At 40.8% G+C, this 16,839-nt stretch overlaps 1 protein-coding gene across 3 annotated transcripts in view; it reads right to left on the reverse strand.

The window, feature by feature from the left end:
* Positions 1-16,839, reverse strand: part of PTCH1 (patched 1) — a 123,685-nt gene that overhangs the window by 11,726 nt on the left and 95,120 nt on the right. For all 3 annotated transcript variants that reach the window (XM_073670979.1, XM_073670978.1, XM_073670980.1), the window contains exons 17-20: positions 16,606-16,786; positions 15,415-15,695; positions 12,302-12,439; positions 7,543-7,685 (exon numbers count right to left, since the gene is read on the reverse strand). In XM_073670979.1, the coding sequence (XP_073527080.1) occupies positions 7,543-7,685; positions 12,302-12,439; positions 15,415-15,695; positions 16,606-16,786 (743 nt within the window). The remainder of the gene's footprint in view (positions 1-7,542; positions 7,686-12,301; positions 12,440-15,414; positions 15,696-16,605; positions 16,787-16,839) is intronic.

A 16,839-nucleotide genomic window follows, 5' to 3' on the forward strand; every position in this document is an offset into this window, starting at 1 on the left:
TCCACAATGGCTGAGCTGCATTGCAGGCTAATCTTTTGTTGATCAATTTAGCATCTCTGAATGCTCTTGTTTTGAGTCAGCCAATTCAGACATAAAGGCTCAAGTAATGGGGAAGAGGAGGGAAGTGCACAAGTGGATGCTGTTTCCCACCACTAAGGCTTATGGTCAGGGATTATTCAGAAATACGCTTCGAGCCCCTTCCATAAAAGTTGTCGCTGAGGGATGTTTATTTCTTTCTAAAAAGTTCATAAAAGTTAATAAAATGAAGGATTATTTACTAAAGCAAAGATGTGTCTGGCAGCTGGATATTTTCCCCTTCACTTTGAATCATTTAGGTTGTGGAAGTCTTCACGGGAGAGGTTAATAAAGGCTTGGCCGGGGACACAGCTCTTGTTTTCCTTGTATCTTTTTTCCGAGCAAAATCACAATATACAAATAACCTGGTTCTGTAAACATCTTGGAAAATCTTAACTCCATTAATACAATGAACAAGCCAATGTCCTCTTCAAATGTAAACCGAGCAAAACTTTAGACTGGGATTTGTATCAACAATAGGCCCCAGAAACATTTGCATGTCATCCATCTAGCTCTAGAATAAACACGGAGATTATATTTCAGTCGACTTTGCATATACAATGTCTGTTAATTTACTCCATTTTAGTGGAGCGCATCGTTGAGCTAATCTCTCTGTCTTTCCAGAACTTTTGGAACATTGGTAATCCCCTGGAACAATGGAATAACATTTGATCTCTTTATATTCAACCCAGAAAAGAACCAGATTTCTATTTAGCTCAAACATATGTGTTTGGGAAGTGGGCAAACATGATGGCTCCCAAGCTCAGAGACCTCCAATATAAATACCATCTCATGTAACCATCTGTGAAAGGCAGCATCTTCACGTGTCCGTCTTATTACAAGAGAAAGAGATTGGAAATTTCTAGAGGCCCAGCATACTCAATAGACTAATGTGTCGGAGAACTTAAGGACCTGACATGTCCAATTTTGGACTGCCAATCCTTTTGTTCTCCCAGAGATAAGCTACCAACACGTATGTGTAACAGCGACTCTCTCATGGAGAACACAGGAGCACTCAGCCAGACCAGCCCTCCTTTGTAAAGGAAGGTTGTCAACCGAATGATCTGTTCAGCCGACAGGCAATCTAATGTGGTGGGCTTAAGTGATACCTACAGACAACATATGTGGTTGGCCTTGCCAAGGAAAGTGAGCCGAGTTGAGTTAACAATTTCAGCAGGATTAGCTGAAAATCTTGTTTATAGTGCCTTCCTAACTGTATTACCCATGGCAAGAGCTAAATCTCAGCATGCCCAATAATTTGTTCTCGGGAAAGACAAGCCAAAGCCAAAAGGTGTCTGCCAATGGTCAATTCACCTTTTCCTATTGAAATAAACATGTACACTTGGTCGGGCTGAGTATGAAGGTCTGTGAAGAAATCAGTAGTAATCATTTTACTGACTGCTCCCTCAAGTTTATTGTTAGCTTAATCTATGCTTATATCATAAGACTGCACATAAGCTGTTAACAAGTAATTTAAAAGGGTTTTCCTTAGGATATATCAGATTGGTAGGTGTCAGACTTCATGGAACTGAGCTGTAGTACCCAGTACAGCCTCTACAAAATGTCCAGAGCTTTGCTTGCTAAACAATGATGGATGCACAGTGCTCCACGGCCCCTTCAGTCATCTGATAGGTGGGAGTCAGATTCCACTGATATGATATTGATGGTCTATCCTAAGGAAGCCCTGAAAAATCCCCTTAAAAGTAGGCAAACCAGTAAATAGAAAAAATGGCATTATCCTTCTGGATCAGACCTGGCCTGTCATGGATTTGGGGGCATCATCCTCTTGTGCAGATTTAGCATACCTCATCTGACACAGAGTGGCATCATCCTCCAGTCTACATTTAATCTATTACAGAAATACTTATGCAGTGTTTACATATGTCTTTTAGTATATATGGCGGTGGTACTCCTGAGGAAACTCTGATTTAAGAGGGGAAACACGTTGAGTATGCAATAAAAGGCACTTACTTGGAAGCTTAATGTTTGATTATTAACTGTGACTTTGCACTGCCCCTGCTTTGCAAGACTGTTTGTCTGATTGGAGTGCTTATTTAATGACTTATGCTGAGTATGCTAAGAGAGTCGCTGACTTGGGTGCTTAATGTTTTATTATTAAAGGGAATGTGTCACCCCCTGGGCGATATCAGACCTCTACTATGGGCATACAGGTTATAGAAAAGTAAATCTATACATACTTGTATGGCCCATAGTAGAGGTTTGATTGCAGAGAAAAGTGTTTTATAAACTCCGTTTTCCACATTGCAATCAAGCAATCGCAGCCCATCTGTTTATTATTCCCCTAAATCCCCGCCTATGTGATTAATTACCATATTCCCCCCTCCCCTACATGTCACGGGGCCCTGTGACAGGCCCCGTGATGTGCACTGTGCTCTCAGACGTCCCGGGCATGCGCAAAGTGCCGCTCACATAGAACGTGCTTTGCTTCATCCCGGCCCCGTCAGCCTATGCACTGCGCCGCAGGGTTATATTGCGCAGGCGCCTGGGGGTCACTGTCACTTCCTGGGGAATAATAAACAGATGGGCACGGATTGCTTGCCGTCCCCTGGACGCCAAGCCTGTGGAAAACGGAGTTTATAAAAACACTTTTCTTGGCAATTAGACCTCTGCTATGGGCCATACAGGTAAGTATAGATTTACTTTTCTATAACCTGTATGCCCATAGTAGAGGTCTGATATCGCCCAGGGAGGGTGACAGATTCCCTTTATCTGTGACTTTGTAATACCGCTGCTATATGACTGTGTATACAGGAGAGGCACTGATTGCTGGTGCTTATTTAATAATTAATATTGAGATTCATCAAGTGTTTTTGTTCTGTGCTAAGGTCCCTAATGGACTATAATTACAGGCAAGGTCAAAAGTGTTGGCATCCTTGAAATTGTTCCAGAAAATGAAGTATTTCTCCCAGAAAATTATTGCAATTACACATTTTGTTATACACGTTTATTTCCTTTGTGAGTATTGGCTCACAAAAAAACAGAAAAAAAAATTTAAAATTGGACATAATTTCACACAAAACCCCAAAATGGGCGGAACTAAATTGTTGGCACCCTCAACTTAATATATGGTTGCACAGCCTTTGGAATAAATAACTGCAATCAATCACTTCCTATAACCATCAATAAGCTTCTTACACCTCTCAACTGGAATTTTGGACCACTCTTCATTTGCAAACTGCTCCAGGTCTCTCATATTTGAGGGGTCTCTTCTCCCTGGAGCAATTTAAAAAAGATCTCTCCACAGGTGTTCAGTGGGATTTAGATCCGGACTCATTGCTGCCAATTCAGAACTCTCCAGCACTTTGTTTCCATTCATTTTTGGGTGCTTCTTGAAGTTTATTTGGGGTCATTATCCTGCTGGAAGACCTATGATCTGGGACACAAACCCAGCTTTCTGACACTACATTGCGACCCAACATCCTTTGTTATTCTTTAAATTTCATGATGCCTTGCACACAGAAAGGCACCCAGTGTCAGAGGCAGCAAAACAACCCCAAAACATCTTTGAACTTCCACCATACTTGACTGTAAGTACTGTGTTCTTTTCTTTGTAGGCCTCATTCCATTTTTTGTAAACAGTAAAAAGATGTGCTTTACCAAACAGCTCTACCTTGGTCTCAATAGTCCACAAGACACTTTCCTAGAAGGATTTTGGCTTACATACATTTTGGCAAACTGCAGTCTAAATTTTTTATGTCTCTGTGTCAGCAATGGGATCCTCCTGAGTGTTCTAACACTGATACACCCTGAACTTGCAGGACAGCTTGAATTTCTTTGGAATTTGATTCGGGCTGCTTATCTACCATCCTATCCTGCGTTGCAACCTTTCATCAGTTTTTCTCTGTCATCCACATCCAGCAGGATTAGTTACAGTGCAATTGGTTGTAAACTTCTTGATTATGTGGCGCACCGTGGACAAAGGAACACCAAGATCTCTGGAGATGGACTTGTAACCTTGAGATTGTTAAAATTTTTCAACAATTTTGGTTTGCAAGTCCTCAGACAGTTCTCTGCTCCTCTTTCTGTTCTCCATGCTTAGTCTGGCACATACAGAAACATAATGCAAAGATTGAGTCAACTTCTCCCCTTTTTATCTGGTTTCAGGTGTGATTTTCATATTGCACACACCAGTTACTTGCCACAGGTGAGTTTGAACGAGCATCAAATGCTTGAAACAAAGTTGTTTAACCACAATTTTGGAAAGATACCAACAATTTTGCCCGGCCCATTTTTGAGGTTTTGTGTGAAATTATGTCCAATTTGCCTTTTTTACTCTGTGTTTTTGTATTGTTCCAATACACACAAAGGAAATAAACATGTGTACAACAAAACATGTGTAATTGTAATAATTTTCTGGGAGAAATACTTCATTTTCTGGAACAATTTCAAGAGTGCCAACACTTTCGGCCATGGTGGTATATTCATTGTGGCTTGCAATTGTATTCTGTTTGTCCTGCTGTGTGTGACCAACTTGGTTATACCTGCACCTATTAATAGGTCCCTGATGGATGATAAGGTTTACTAGGGTCTACTAGGGCATGTCGAAGGTGAGCGGGGGCGCCATTTGCACAATATAGGGTGCTAAACTCTGTGGCTAGGTAGGGCTTTCTCCCTAGGGAACAACTAGGGCTCGCTACACTAAGAGCTCACTACCTTACCATTCTACCATCTCATATACATTTATATGACCTAGTGTAGCACCATTGGTTTTTACTGCCTCACCAAGGGTTAGTTGTCACATATTGTGTCTTTGGCATAGAAAGGGTATTTATACTTTTAAAGCATAATGACAGCGTAATTTTCTGTAAGACTACAAGATTGTCATGACGGAGTCTAACAACTCTATTCCTACAGAACATGTTGGTGGTCAGTTACCGTGGTTTGATCTTATACCCATTACACCGCTGGTGGAATCTGCAACCAATTATCTTATGAGTATCGGGAGCTTTATCTTATCAGTGAGTAGTGCCCAAAAATTTATCCTGAAGAGTTACATTTCCAGTTCAGCTGTGAGATCTGTATCTCTCTGTACATTTTACATATACATAATAATAATAATTTACACAAACATAGATTTGCAAAGAGCCTTTAAACACTTGTATTCTCAGAACATTTCTACTACAGATGCACAGAATCTACTTTTCACCTAATTTCAGACAAAGATACACAAGTCCACCTGAATAATTTTGCTTAACAACGAAAAGTAATTTTCCAATCCATGTAACAACCTCCCCTGCTGCAAATTATGCCCAGTGCTAAGTCAAACATGGCTGTCACATTAACATGGATATGAGTATCTATTTTAAATAGAAGGAATTTCATAAGCCCATCCTCCATCAGGCTTTGTTCTTGCTCCCAGGCTTCTTTTGCAATAGCAGTTCACCACAATGAAGCAGTGTTACATCTAAGATTAGTCATTTTACAGAGCTCCACAGGTTGTTTGTAAGAGAGAGGGATCTATTTCACTGCACTTATCAAATTCCCTTCAAAGAAAACCTCCCAGAGCTGACAAACTTACATTCTTAATTAAATCCACAAGAAAACAGCCTCCCTTTTAATTCCCTACAGAAACCCCCTAGCTCTTAATACCATCTAGCAAATGTGAATGATAATTCATCTGCTCAACCATAAGAGCATTTGTTCTAAAGGAAATATTATGTACCTGGAACTATAAAATAAAGTTTAGGTATGTGAATTAAAAAGCTATTCATTCTTAGATTATGTATGAAACAAAAACAGGAAATGTATGGGATGTACAGTACAGACCAAAAGTTTGGACACACCGTCTCATTTAAAGATTTTTCTGTATTTTCATAACTATGAAAATTGTACATTCACACTGAAGGCATCAAAACTATGAATTAACACATGTGGAATTATATATTTAACAAAAAAGTGTGAAACAACTGAAAATATGTCTTATATTCTAGGTTCTTGAAAGTAGCCACCTTTTGCTTTGATGACTGCTTTGCACGCTCTTGGCATTCTCTTGATGAGCTTCAAGAGGTAGTCACCGGAAATGGTTTTCACTTCACAGTGTGCCCTGTCAGGTTTAATAAGTGGGATTTCTTGCCTTATAAATGGGGTTGGGACCATCAGTTGTGTTGTGCAGAAGTCAGGTGGATACACAGCTGATTGTCCTACTGAATAGACTGTTATAATTTGTATTATGGCAAGAAAAAAGTAGCTAAGTAAAGAAAAATGAGTGGCCGTCATTACTTTAAAAAATGAAGGTCAGTCAGTGTGAAAAATTGGGAAAACTTTGAAAGTGTCCCCAAGTGCAGTTGCAAAAACCATCAAGCGCTGCAAAGAAACTGGCTCACATGAGGACCGCCCCAGGAAAGGAAGACCAAGAGTCACCTCTGCTTCTGAGGATAAGTTTATCCAAGTCACCAGCCTCAGTAATCGCAGGTTAACAGAAGCTCAGATTAGAGATCAGGTCAATGCCACACAGAGTTCTAGCAGCAGACACATCTCTTCAACAACTGTTAAGAGGAGACTTTGTGCAGCAGGCCTTCATGGTAAAATAGCTGCTAGGAAACCACTGCGAAGGACAGGCAACAAGCAGAAGAGACTTGTTTAGGGTTAAAGAACACAAGGAATGGACATTAGACCAGTGGAAATCTGTGCTTTGGTCTGATGAGTTCAAATTTGAGATCTTTGGTTCCAACCACCATGTCTTTGTGCGACGCAGAAAAGATGAACGGATGGACTCCACATGCCTGGTTCCCACCGTGAAGCATGGAGGAGGAGGTGTGATGGTGTGGGGGTGCTTTGCTGGTGACACTGTTGGGGATTTATTCAAAATTGAAGGCATACTGAACGAGCATGGCTACCACAGCATCTTGCAGCGGCATGCTATTCCATCCGGTTTGCGTTTAGTTGGCCCATCATTTATTTTTCAACAGGACAATGACCCCAAACACACCTCCAGGCTGTGTAAGGGCTATTTGACCAAGAAGGAGAGTGATGGGGTGCTACGCCAGATGACCTGGCCTCCACAGTCACCAGACCTGAACCCAATTGAGATGGTTTGGGGTGAGCTGGACCGTAGAGTGAAGGCAAAAGGGCCAGCAAGTGCTAAGCATCTCTGGGAACTCCTTCAAGATTGTTGGAAGACCATTTCCGGTGACTACCTCTTGAAGCTCATCAAGAGAATGCCAAGAGTGTGCAAAGCAGTCATCAAAGCAAAAGGTGGCTACTTTGAAGAAACTAGAATATAAGACATATTTTCAGTTGTTTCACACTTTTTTGTTAATTATATAATTCCACATGTGTTAATTCATAGTTTTGATGCCTTCAGTGTGAATGTACAATTTTCATAGTCAAGAAAATACAGAAAAATCTTAAAATGAGAAGGTGTGTCCAAACTTTTGGTCTGTACTGTATATTAATAAATTTACTGAATTAGTTGAAAGAAGAAAAAAATTGAAAATTCCACTTTACCTGACAATGAAGTCAAATTCTGACCCAGCTAACATAAGTACTCCCAGTAAGGTAGACACGGCTCCGTCAAGTACCGGAGCAAACATATGTTCTAAAGCCAGGACTGCCCTACGGTTCTTGTCTCCAATAGCTGTGAGAAAAGCCTATGGATGAAGATAAAATTCCATTAGTCTGCCGTGTAGGTTGAAGAAGAAACCTGGCACATTGTATATACTGGCAGATTGGTATAGGCAGAAAGCGCTGACCAGGCATGTAGTTTAGTTGGAAAACATTTAGTAAAATTTGTATTTTATTCATTTACAGCGGGTGAAATAAATATTGAACATGTTACTAAGTAAATATATTTCTAAAGGTGCTCTTGACATGAAGTTCTCACCAGATGTCGGTAACAACCCACAAAAAAATCAAACCATAGATGTCCATATGTGTAATAATGAGAAATGACACAGGAAAAAAGTATTGAACACATGAAGCAAGAGAAGTGCAAAAAGCCATGGAAAGTCATGACACCAGCTGAAATCTATCAGTAATTACAAAGCAATCCTGCCACTTAGTGAAAAATAATATCAGCTGGTTCAACTGATGGTCTATAAAAAGGTGTCTCATTACCAGGGTACCACGCAAGAAAGATCAGTGAGCTGCCGCAATACCCTCGCAACCTAATTGTTGCAAAACATACAGATGGCATTGGTTACAGAAGAATTTCTAAACTACTGAAGGCTCCAGTGAGCACTGTTTGGGCGATAATCCGCAAGTGGAAAGAACATTATTTCACTATAAACCAGCCATGACCAGGTGCTTCCCCGCAAGATTTAAGACAGAGGAATGAAAAAAATTATCAAAAGACTATCCAAGAGCCAAGGACCACCTGTGGAGAGCTACAGAAAGACCTGGAATCATAAGTAGGTACAATTGTTTAAAAGAAAACTATAAGTAATGCACTCAACCTCCACAGCCTGTATGCACGCTCACCACACAAGACTCCATTGCTGCGCAAAAAGCATGTTCAAGCACTTTTAAAGTTTACTCAACAACATTTAGACAAGCCTGTGAAATACTGGGAGAATATAGTCTGATCAGAGGAGACCAAAATTGAACTGTTTGGATGCCATAATATACACCATGTTAAAACACCATACAAAAAGTGAATTTTGGAGGTGGGAACATCATGGTGTGGGGCTGTTTTTCAGCATGTGGCACCAGCAAACTTCATGTAACTGAAGGAAGAATGAAAGAACAATTGTACAGAGACATTCTTGATAAAAATCTGCTGCCATCTACCAGGATGATGAAGATGAAACGAGGGTGGACATTTCAGCAAGATAATGCTCCCAAACACACAGCCAAGGAAACTCTTGGCTTCAAAGACAGAAAATAAAGCTGCTACAATGGCCCAGCCAATCACCGGACCTGAATCCAATTGAAAATTCATGAAAGGAACTAAAGTTCAGACTTCATAGAAGGAGCCCATGGAACCTTGAGGATTTGAAGAGTGTTTGTGTGGAAGAATGGGCCAAAATAAAAGCCGAGTAATGCATGCGACTAGTTTCTCCATACAGGAGGAGTCTTGAAGCGGTCGTCACCAACAAAGGCTTTTGTACGAAGTATTAAATAAATTTCACTAAGCTTGCTCAATACTTTTTTTCCGGTGTCATCTCTCATTATTACACATAACTTAAAGGGAACCTGTCACGTCTAGATTGGAGTGGCTAAAGTGAGGACCACAAAAAAATCACCTCCGATTTAGACACTTCACTGCTGAGGAGACTAGATCATAGTTGCTGAAGTGAGGGCCTCAAAAAAATCACCTCCGATCTAGACGCAACCTTGCCGGAAGCAGTATTCAAATACATGGGCGGCGCCAGCAGTGAGTGAATGCTGTACTGCACATGACTGAATAGCAGGATCACACCCCTATGACTGAATACAGCAGGTAGGACAAGTATATATAAAGTTATAAAATCATTATACTACCACCGATTTTAATGATAAAAGCTTTTTAGTAATGCACATTACATCACTAACAAAGCAATGGGGGCCGGGTACATAGCAACTAGAACGTGACAGGTTCCCTTTCATTTATGTACATCTATGGTTTGATTTCTTTGCCTGTGTGGATTGGATGGGTTGTTACCGACATCTGCTGAGAATTTCACGTCAATAGCACCTTTAGAAATATATTTACTTAGAAAACTGGTGACGTCTTCAATACTTATTTCACCCACTGTATATCCCTCCTCTGTCAATGCTTAGGAGTCCAATGGGAGGTCCTACTCAGTGATTGACTGCTATCTTTCTAACCTCTGAACAGGATGGCCCACTGGACTCCCAAGCAAGTTATATCAAATATTTTAGCACAAAACTATACATCAATCTGTTCAGCAAACCCGTTCACACATGAGCAAATGCAAAGTTATCTGTTTTACGTCCAGAAAAAAAAAATCACAATTTTTCATCCGTATTGTCATCTGTATGTTCATTTTGTACATCCGTATGGCATCCTTTTTTTGTACAATTTAAGTAATAAATATAATTTCCTATCTTTATAATTGTATTGTCTCCCTGAAAAAAAAACATTAACGTATGGTAATTCATATGTGATCCGTGTTTTGCGCACCCATTGACTTATAATAGGAGTGTCAGATTTGTTTACATACAGACCATTGGTCCAAGTGTAAAAACCTTCATGTGAACTTGCCCATGACATGCATTGGTCCTTGTGCTCCCTGTATGCTATCAGTTATGCATAGGGACATTTAATACATTTGTCTGAAGAAGCCCTTAGTTTGTGATCATTTTTTAAACTATACACTTGGGTTGCTCTAAGGAAAATCACATGAAAAAAAAACATGTTCATGTTTAAAAAAAATTCAGCAAAAAAACCTAAAAATTATCACACACACACACACATATATATATACTGTTCAAAAAAATAAAGGGAACACTTAAACAACACAATGTAACTCCAAGTCAATAACACTTCTGTGAAATCTACCTGTCCAGTTATGAAGCAACACTGATTGTGAATCAATTTCTCCTACTGTTGTGCAAATGGAACAGACAACTGGTAGAAATGATAGGCAATTAGCAAGATACCCCCTATAAAGGAGTGGTTCTGCAGGTGGTGACCACAGACCATTTCTCTGTTCTCATCCTTTTTGCCTGTTGTTTTGGTCACTTTTTCATTTTGCCATTGCTCTCATTCCTAGAGGTACAGTAGCATGAGGCGGTGTCTACAGTACAACCCACAGAAGTTGCTCAAGTAGTTAGCTCATCCAGGATGGCACATCAGTGCGAGCTGTGGCAAGAAGGTTTGCTGTGTCTGTCAGCGTAGTGTCCAGAGGCTGGAGGCGCTACCTGGAGACAGGCCAGTACACCAGGAGATGTGAAGGGGGCCGTAGGAGGGCAACAACCCAGCAGCAGGACCGCTACCTCCACCTTTGTGCAAGGAGTAACAGGAGGATCACTACCAGAGCCCTGCAAAATGACCTCCAGCAGGCCACAAATGTGCATGTGTTAGCACAAACGGTTAGAAACCCACTCCATGAGGGTGGTATGAGGGCCCGACGTCCACAGATGGGGGTTGTGCTCACAGCCCAACACCGTGCAGGACGCTTGGCATTTGCCACAGAACACCAGGATTGTCAAAGTCGCCACTTGCGCCTTGTGCTCTTCACAGATGAAAGCAGGTTCACACTGCGCATATGTGACAGACGTGACAGAGTCTGAAGACGCCGTGGAGAGTGATCTGCTGCCTGCAAAATCCTTCAGCATGACCGATTTGGCAGTGGGTCAGTAATGGTGTGGGGCGGCATTTCTTTGGAGGGCCGCACAGCCCTCCATGTGCTCGCCAGAGGTAGCCTGACTGCCATTAGGTACCGAGATGAGATCCTCAAACCCCTTGTGAGACCATATGCTGGTGCGGTTGGCCCTGGGTTCCTCCTAATGCAGGACAATGCCAGACCTCATGTGGCTGGAGTGTGTCAGCAGTTCCTGCAAGATGAAGGCATTGAAGCTATGGACTGGCCCGCCCGTTCCTCAGACCTGAATCCGATTGAGCACATCTGGGACATGATGTCTCGCTCCATCCACCAACATCACGTTGCACCACAGACTGTCCAGGAGTTGGCGGATGCTTTGATCCAGGTCTGGGAGGAGATCCCACAGGAGACCATCCGCAACCTCATCAGGAGCATGCCCATGCGTTGTAGGGAGGTCATACAGGCACGTGGAGGCCACACACAATACTGAGCCTCATTTTGACTTGTTTTAAGGACATTACATCAAAGTTGGATCAGCCTGTAGTGTCTTTTTCCACTTTAATTTTGGGGGTGACTCCAAATCCAGGCCTCCATTGGTTAATAAATTTGATTTCCATTGATGATTTTTGTGTGATTTTGTTGTCAGCACATTCAACTTTGTACAGAACAAAGTATTCAATGAGAATATTTCATTCATTCAGATCTAGGATGTGTTATTTGAGTGTTCCCTTTATTTTTTTGAGCAGTGTATATATATATATATATATATATATATATATATATATATATATATGCTAGTTTCTGAAGCAATTACTACATAACCAACGTTTTCTGTGTATTTATCAACAGTCTTCAGAAGAGCGGGCTCTATATACAGACAAAACATAGTGCAAGCAACAGCAAAGATGATTTCAATAAAATGAAATATGAGAATCGCTATAATAAAATATGTATTCAGAAGTGAGAAACTAGGAGCTGTAGTGGTGCTATGTTCTTACCAAAGCCACATGCACAGTAAACTCTACCCCTATGCCCACAGAGGCTATCAGGATCACCACAGGCACGGCGCTCAGCTTAATCCCAATGAGGCCCATCATCCCAAACAGTTCCACCGTCATAAGGGCCAGTACCATTACCTACAAAGAAAAACATAAATCAGTCAAAATCTGACAAATATACTGAACATATATTGTGTACAATCAAAGGGACTGATTCATTATTTCAGTTGTGCCTTTGTCTATTTTTTCTGTTTTTCGTGTTTTTCATTTTTGCCTTATTCTTTTTTAATTTGCACCTTTTTAAAGTGTATTTACCTGTTATTTTTCTATATTTGACATTATGTTTGGGGGTTTCTAGATGTTTTCACATGATTCATTCTTTGAGACTTTTCAAAAAAATTGCAAAATTTGTTGCAAATCTACTTGAGTCCCCCCCATGAACCATGAGCGCAATTTTGAAGAATTTGGCACAAAAAAATTGGCAACTGATGCCCCAAAACTTTTTTTGGACAATTGACTCGGATAAAAACAAAAACACACAAATGATGAATTGGGGCCAAAATGTTCTCTACATAGATACACTGAAAGAATTACAAAATACACATATACTAAGATGTTGTATGTCGGAAATATCCTCCTAACGCAGAAGAGGATTTGACATGAAGAAATGCTTTGCTGGTTTTCTCCAGCACGTCATAGGTCAACTGCTTACAGTTCAGCGTTTATCCACAAGAGGGACTGTAAATATAACACATGACCTTGTTTGCCCTTGCATCAAATAAAGTATATAAAGACATTTTGGGGTTACAGAAAAATGCTGGATTTAGGAATATGACAACAAGTATTTTCCAGGATATTTAATGCTAAATCTTTGGCTAACTTAAAAAAAAAAATGAGAGAAAGCTAATGGGTGTCATATTACAGGAGGCCTCATGGCTTTTAAGGAACTAGGAAAGATTGGCAAAGACAAAGCAGGCAGTGAAGCAAATTTCACTGATGAATTTGGGAGACGGGGACTTGGGAAAAGTGTTCTGCTACAGCAGTGTTCACTGCCAATCTGATAACTAGTAACAAAAGTAATTAAAAAGTATATGAAACCCAAAATGTGGACAAGAGGGCATAGGAGGAATCTTTATATTTTCCTCTATTAGAGGAGCAATGTGAGAACCTGGGTTGAAAGCTCACACTGAAAGCTGGTGAAGGCCCCACTAGTGAAAGTTGTCTGAACCTGCCGACCAACTGATATGTATGGGGGGGTCTCCCAACTCCCGTCTGAGAGATGATGCTTGGGGACAAAAACGATGGGCAAATTGGAATTTCAGAATCCGATTCTTTTGTTTTGAAGGATGATAAGCCACTGGCAGGAATCTGGCAGCAGCTTTCTCCTCTCTCCCTATTAAAAACACATGAATGCTTGCAGAGCCAAGAGCTCATGTACATAGCGAGTGTGAGGGGGGGGGGGGATTGGATAAATAGCTAAATGCCGAATGACTGTGTATGATCAGCTTTAGGGTTCATATATCAACATGAATGACAGAGTATATTAGCTTTGGATTGGATTTGCTGCTTGATGTGCAACTGAGTTGCATGCAGTTCAATGGGAGTAATTCTAGCTTTTTCCCAGTGGAATCTGTGTAAATAAGTAGCATATTATATATTTCCATTCCTATTTTTTTTTCTTTTTTAGGCTGCGTGCCCACTATGCGTTTTTCAAGCGTTTTTGCAGCGGAATTTCCGCAGCGAAAACGCTTAAAAAATGCTTGGTAATACGTGCCCCATGGTCCCCAATGATAATCCGCATGTCCTGTGCACATGCTGCGGAAATTACCGCTGCGGATTATCATTGCGGAACAATACGCAGCATGTCCATTAATTTTGCGGACACGCAGCGTAATTGCCGCCATTGACTTGCATTGAAACGCATAATATCCGTGTCAGCACATTTGCACACACGGATATTATGCGTTTCTATGTGCGGATGGTACCCAGGTCTGGAGAAGAGGAGACTCTCCTCCAGACCTGGGTACCATAGAACCTGTAAAAAAAAGAATTTAAAATAAAAAATAAAGATTATACTCACCTTCTGATGTCCTCCCGGTGTTTTCTCCCCTCAGTCTGGTCTGCTGTATGGGTCGCAGTGTTGTGAAGGACCTGCCATGACGTCATATAGTCATGTGACCTGACACATGACTCAATGACGTCACTGCAGGTCCTTCACACCACCGCGAGCCGCCCAAGACACCGGACGCAGCGGAGAAAACACCGGGAGGACATCGGAAGGTAAGTATAAAATTTTTTTTTTATTTTTTACCATTCTTATTCTTTTTTTTTAACTAACTTGGTCACACTATATAAATCCATGCCGGCTGCAAGGATTTATATAGTGTGAACAAGTTGTCAAGCACTTTTTCAGGTGATGCTAAAATCGCTTGGAAAAGCGCTTGATAACCCGCATGCAGAAATGCATGCAAAAACGCTTGACAAACGCTTCTACCTGGCGGGAAAAACACATGTAAAATCCGCATGCGTTTTTCCTGCCAGGGAGAAGCGGAAAAAATATGCAGCATTTCTGCATCGTGGGCACATAGCCTTATTCTGCAATATCCACCTGATTGCACATTGAGAAAATCCCATTCACATGCATAGAAAAATGTCTGACCATTTGGTTTAGATTGATACAAAAGCATGTGACTATTACACCCCCCCCACCACCAAATTTGTGAGATCTACTTATGGTAAGTGTCAGAAGAGAAGTGTACTATTATATCACTCATTCTTCCCTTTCACAAAATATCCCAGTAGGAGACTAAGTAAAATAACTGTTGGCCATATTCAAGCTGCATCTCTGATAACTGATAACTTAAGTAAATCTCCATTGTATATCAATTAAAAAATGTGCTTGCACTTTAGGGAATATGTGGATTAAGTTTTTCAGGTTTACTCTGTAGCTGTGAACCCTCCCTTTCTTTCCCCTTCGAAGTCGAATAAACATATCATGAATGATGTAACATACTTTATTCCACCAGAGATCCAGACATAAACAAACCTTACTGGCTGTAGCAAGAGCTATGCCGAAAGGAATTTCAGTGCAACAAAGAACCTTAATAACTTACAATGATTCCAGCAGTCCAGGGGTTCAGAAGAAAGAGGGCACACACTAAGAATGTGCAGGCCAGGACCACGCTGATGGACAAGAGCAGCCAGTGGCGGAGCCCGATATATTGCTCCCAGAAGAGGAACGGGTAGCCATTTGGATAACTTGATACTCCCAGGCTGGTATAATTGTTGCAAATGGCTCTAACTTTCTCTATAGCTTCCACAAAATCTGACGTTTCTCGTAGGCCGTTGAGGTAGAAAGGAAACTGGGCATACTCTATTGGCTCAGCTGCGTCGACTGAAAAGCAAATAAATATGGGGTTCAATACTAGTAAACACCAGCTAGAACATGAAAAGAAGCGTATTGTATATGGCCGCGGTAAGAGAAGAAAAACACAGAAGGTCTAGTAGAGCTGCTGATCATGACTGAGCCAGAGGAACATCTACGAAGATGAAAAGGTCTTTGTTTTAAGAAATTTAGAACATATGATCATTTAATAGTCTGGGAACCTTGATTTTCCATGCTTCTTTTATCATGTAACGGTAACCCTAGATCTACTACAATAAGGGAGAGAAAAAAAGCTAGATATAGAAATTCCAGTCAGTCATACCGCTAGCGTTCAGTTACTGTCGTTGTGTGTTCCAGACCCTGCAGGGTCATTCAGTTGACTTGCTAAACATGATTTGCCCTATTATAATCTCAACTATAAATTTTCATTAAGACAAGGTTTGGCTGGCTGCCACAAGGCTCTAGGGTTCAGATACTGTAAAGCTATTTTTTTTTCTAGACTTTTTAGCCAATGACATTTTTTATCTTGGAAGATGTAAAATCTCTTTTAAATGTCCCTTTCTAAAACATCCAATGCACACGTGAGAAAAGAAGCAAAAAACAATATTAATACCAATGCCTACTATGTTGTGGGATTTAGGATCATTTATCCAGAATAGGTTACAAAATACAGAGAAATATTCATTTTAGAATTGCTTGACAATTAAGTGTGAGACATTCATTTCTGGCTGAATGGAAAAGACACAATTCTTTTTTTTTTCTTCGTTAGGAGAAAATGTAACGCTAAAATGGTTGTCAAAAGAAAACAGAGCAGTCTCCGAAAGTGTGGTAGATCTGCACAATATCATCCAGAAAACAGAGCCAGAATGGAGGAAGCTGTTCATAAACAGTTTAAGGCTTCAGGCAAAGTCCTACTTACTTGTCCTTGTTTCAGGCATGTAGTCTGCTTTGTCGTGGACCCACTCTGTAGGGTGCGGGCGGATATTGGCCTGAGAAGCAGCATAGGCTACAGGGTCATTAGTCACCCAGGCCGTTAAATAGATGTAGAAGGCATTTGGATGAATGATCCCATCTGCATCCACAAGGCGCTGTTTAGTCAACTGTAGAATAGACATATGTGGAAAGTTGTCACATAACCTAATTAGAATTAGCT

Source organism: Phyllobates terribilis, unplaced genomic scaffold (assembly GCF_046119375.1).
Source record: "Phyllobates terribilis strain yellow unplaced genomic scaffold, ASM4611937v1 Scaffold_1__5_contigs__length_1240528914, whole genome shotgun sequence".
NCBI classification, from domain to species: Eukaryota; Metazoa; Chordata; class Amphibia; order Anura; family Dendrobatidae; genus Phyllobates; species Phyllobates terribilis.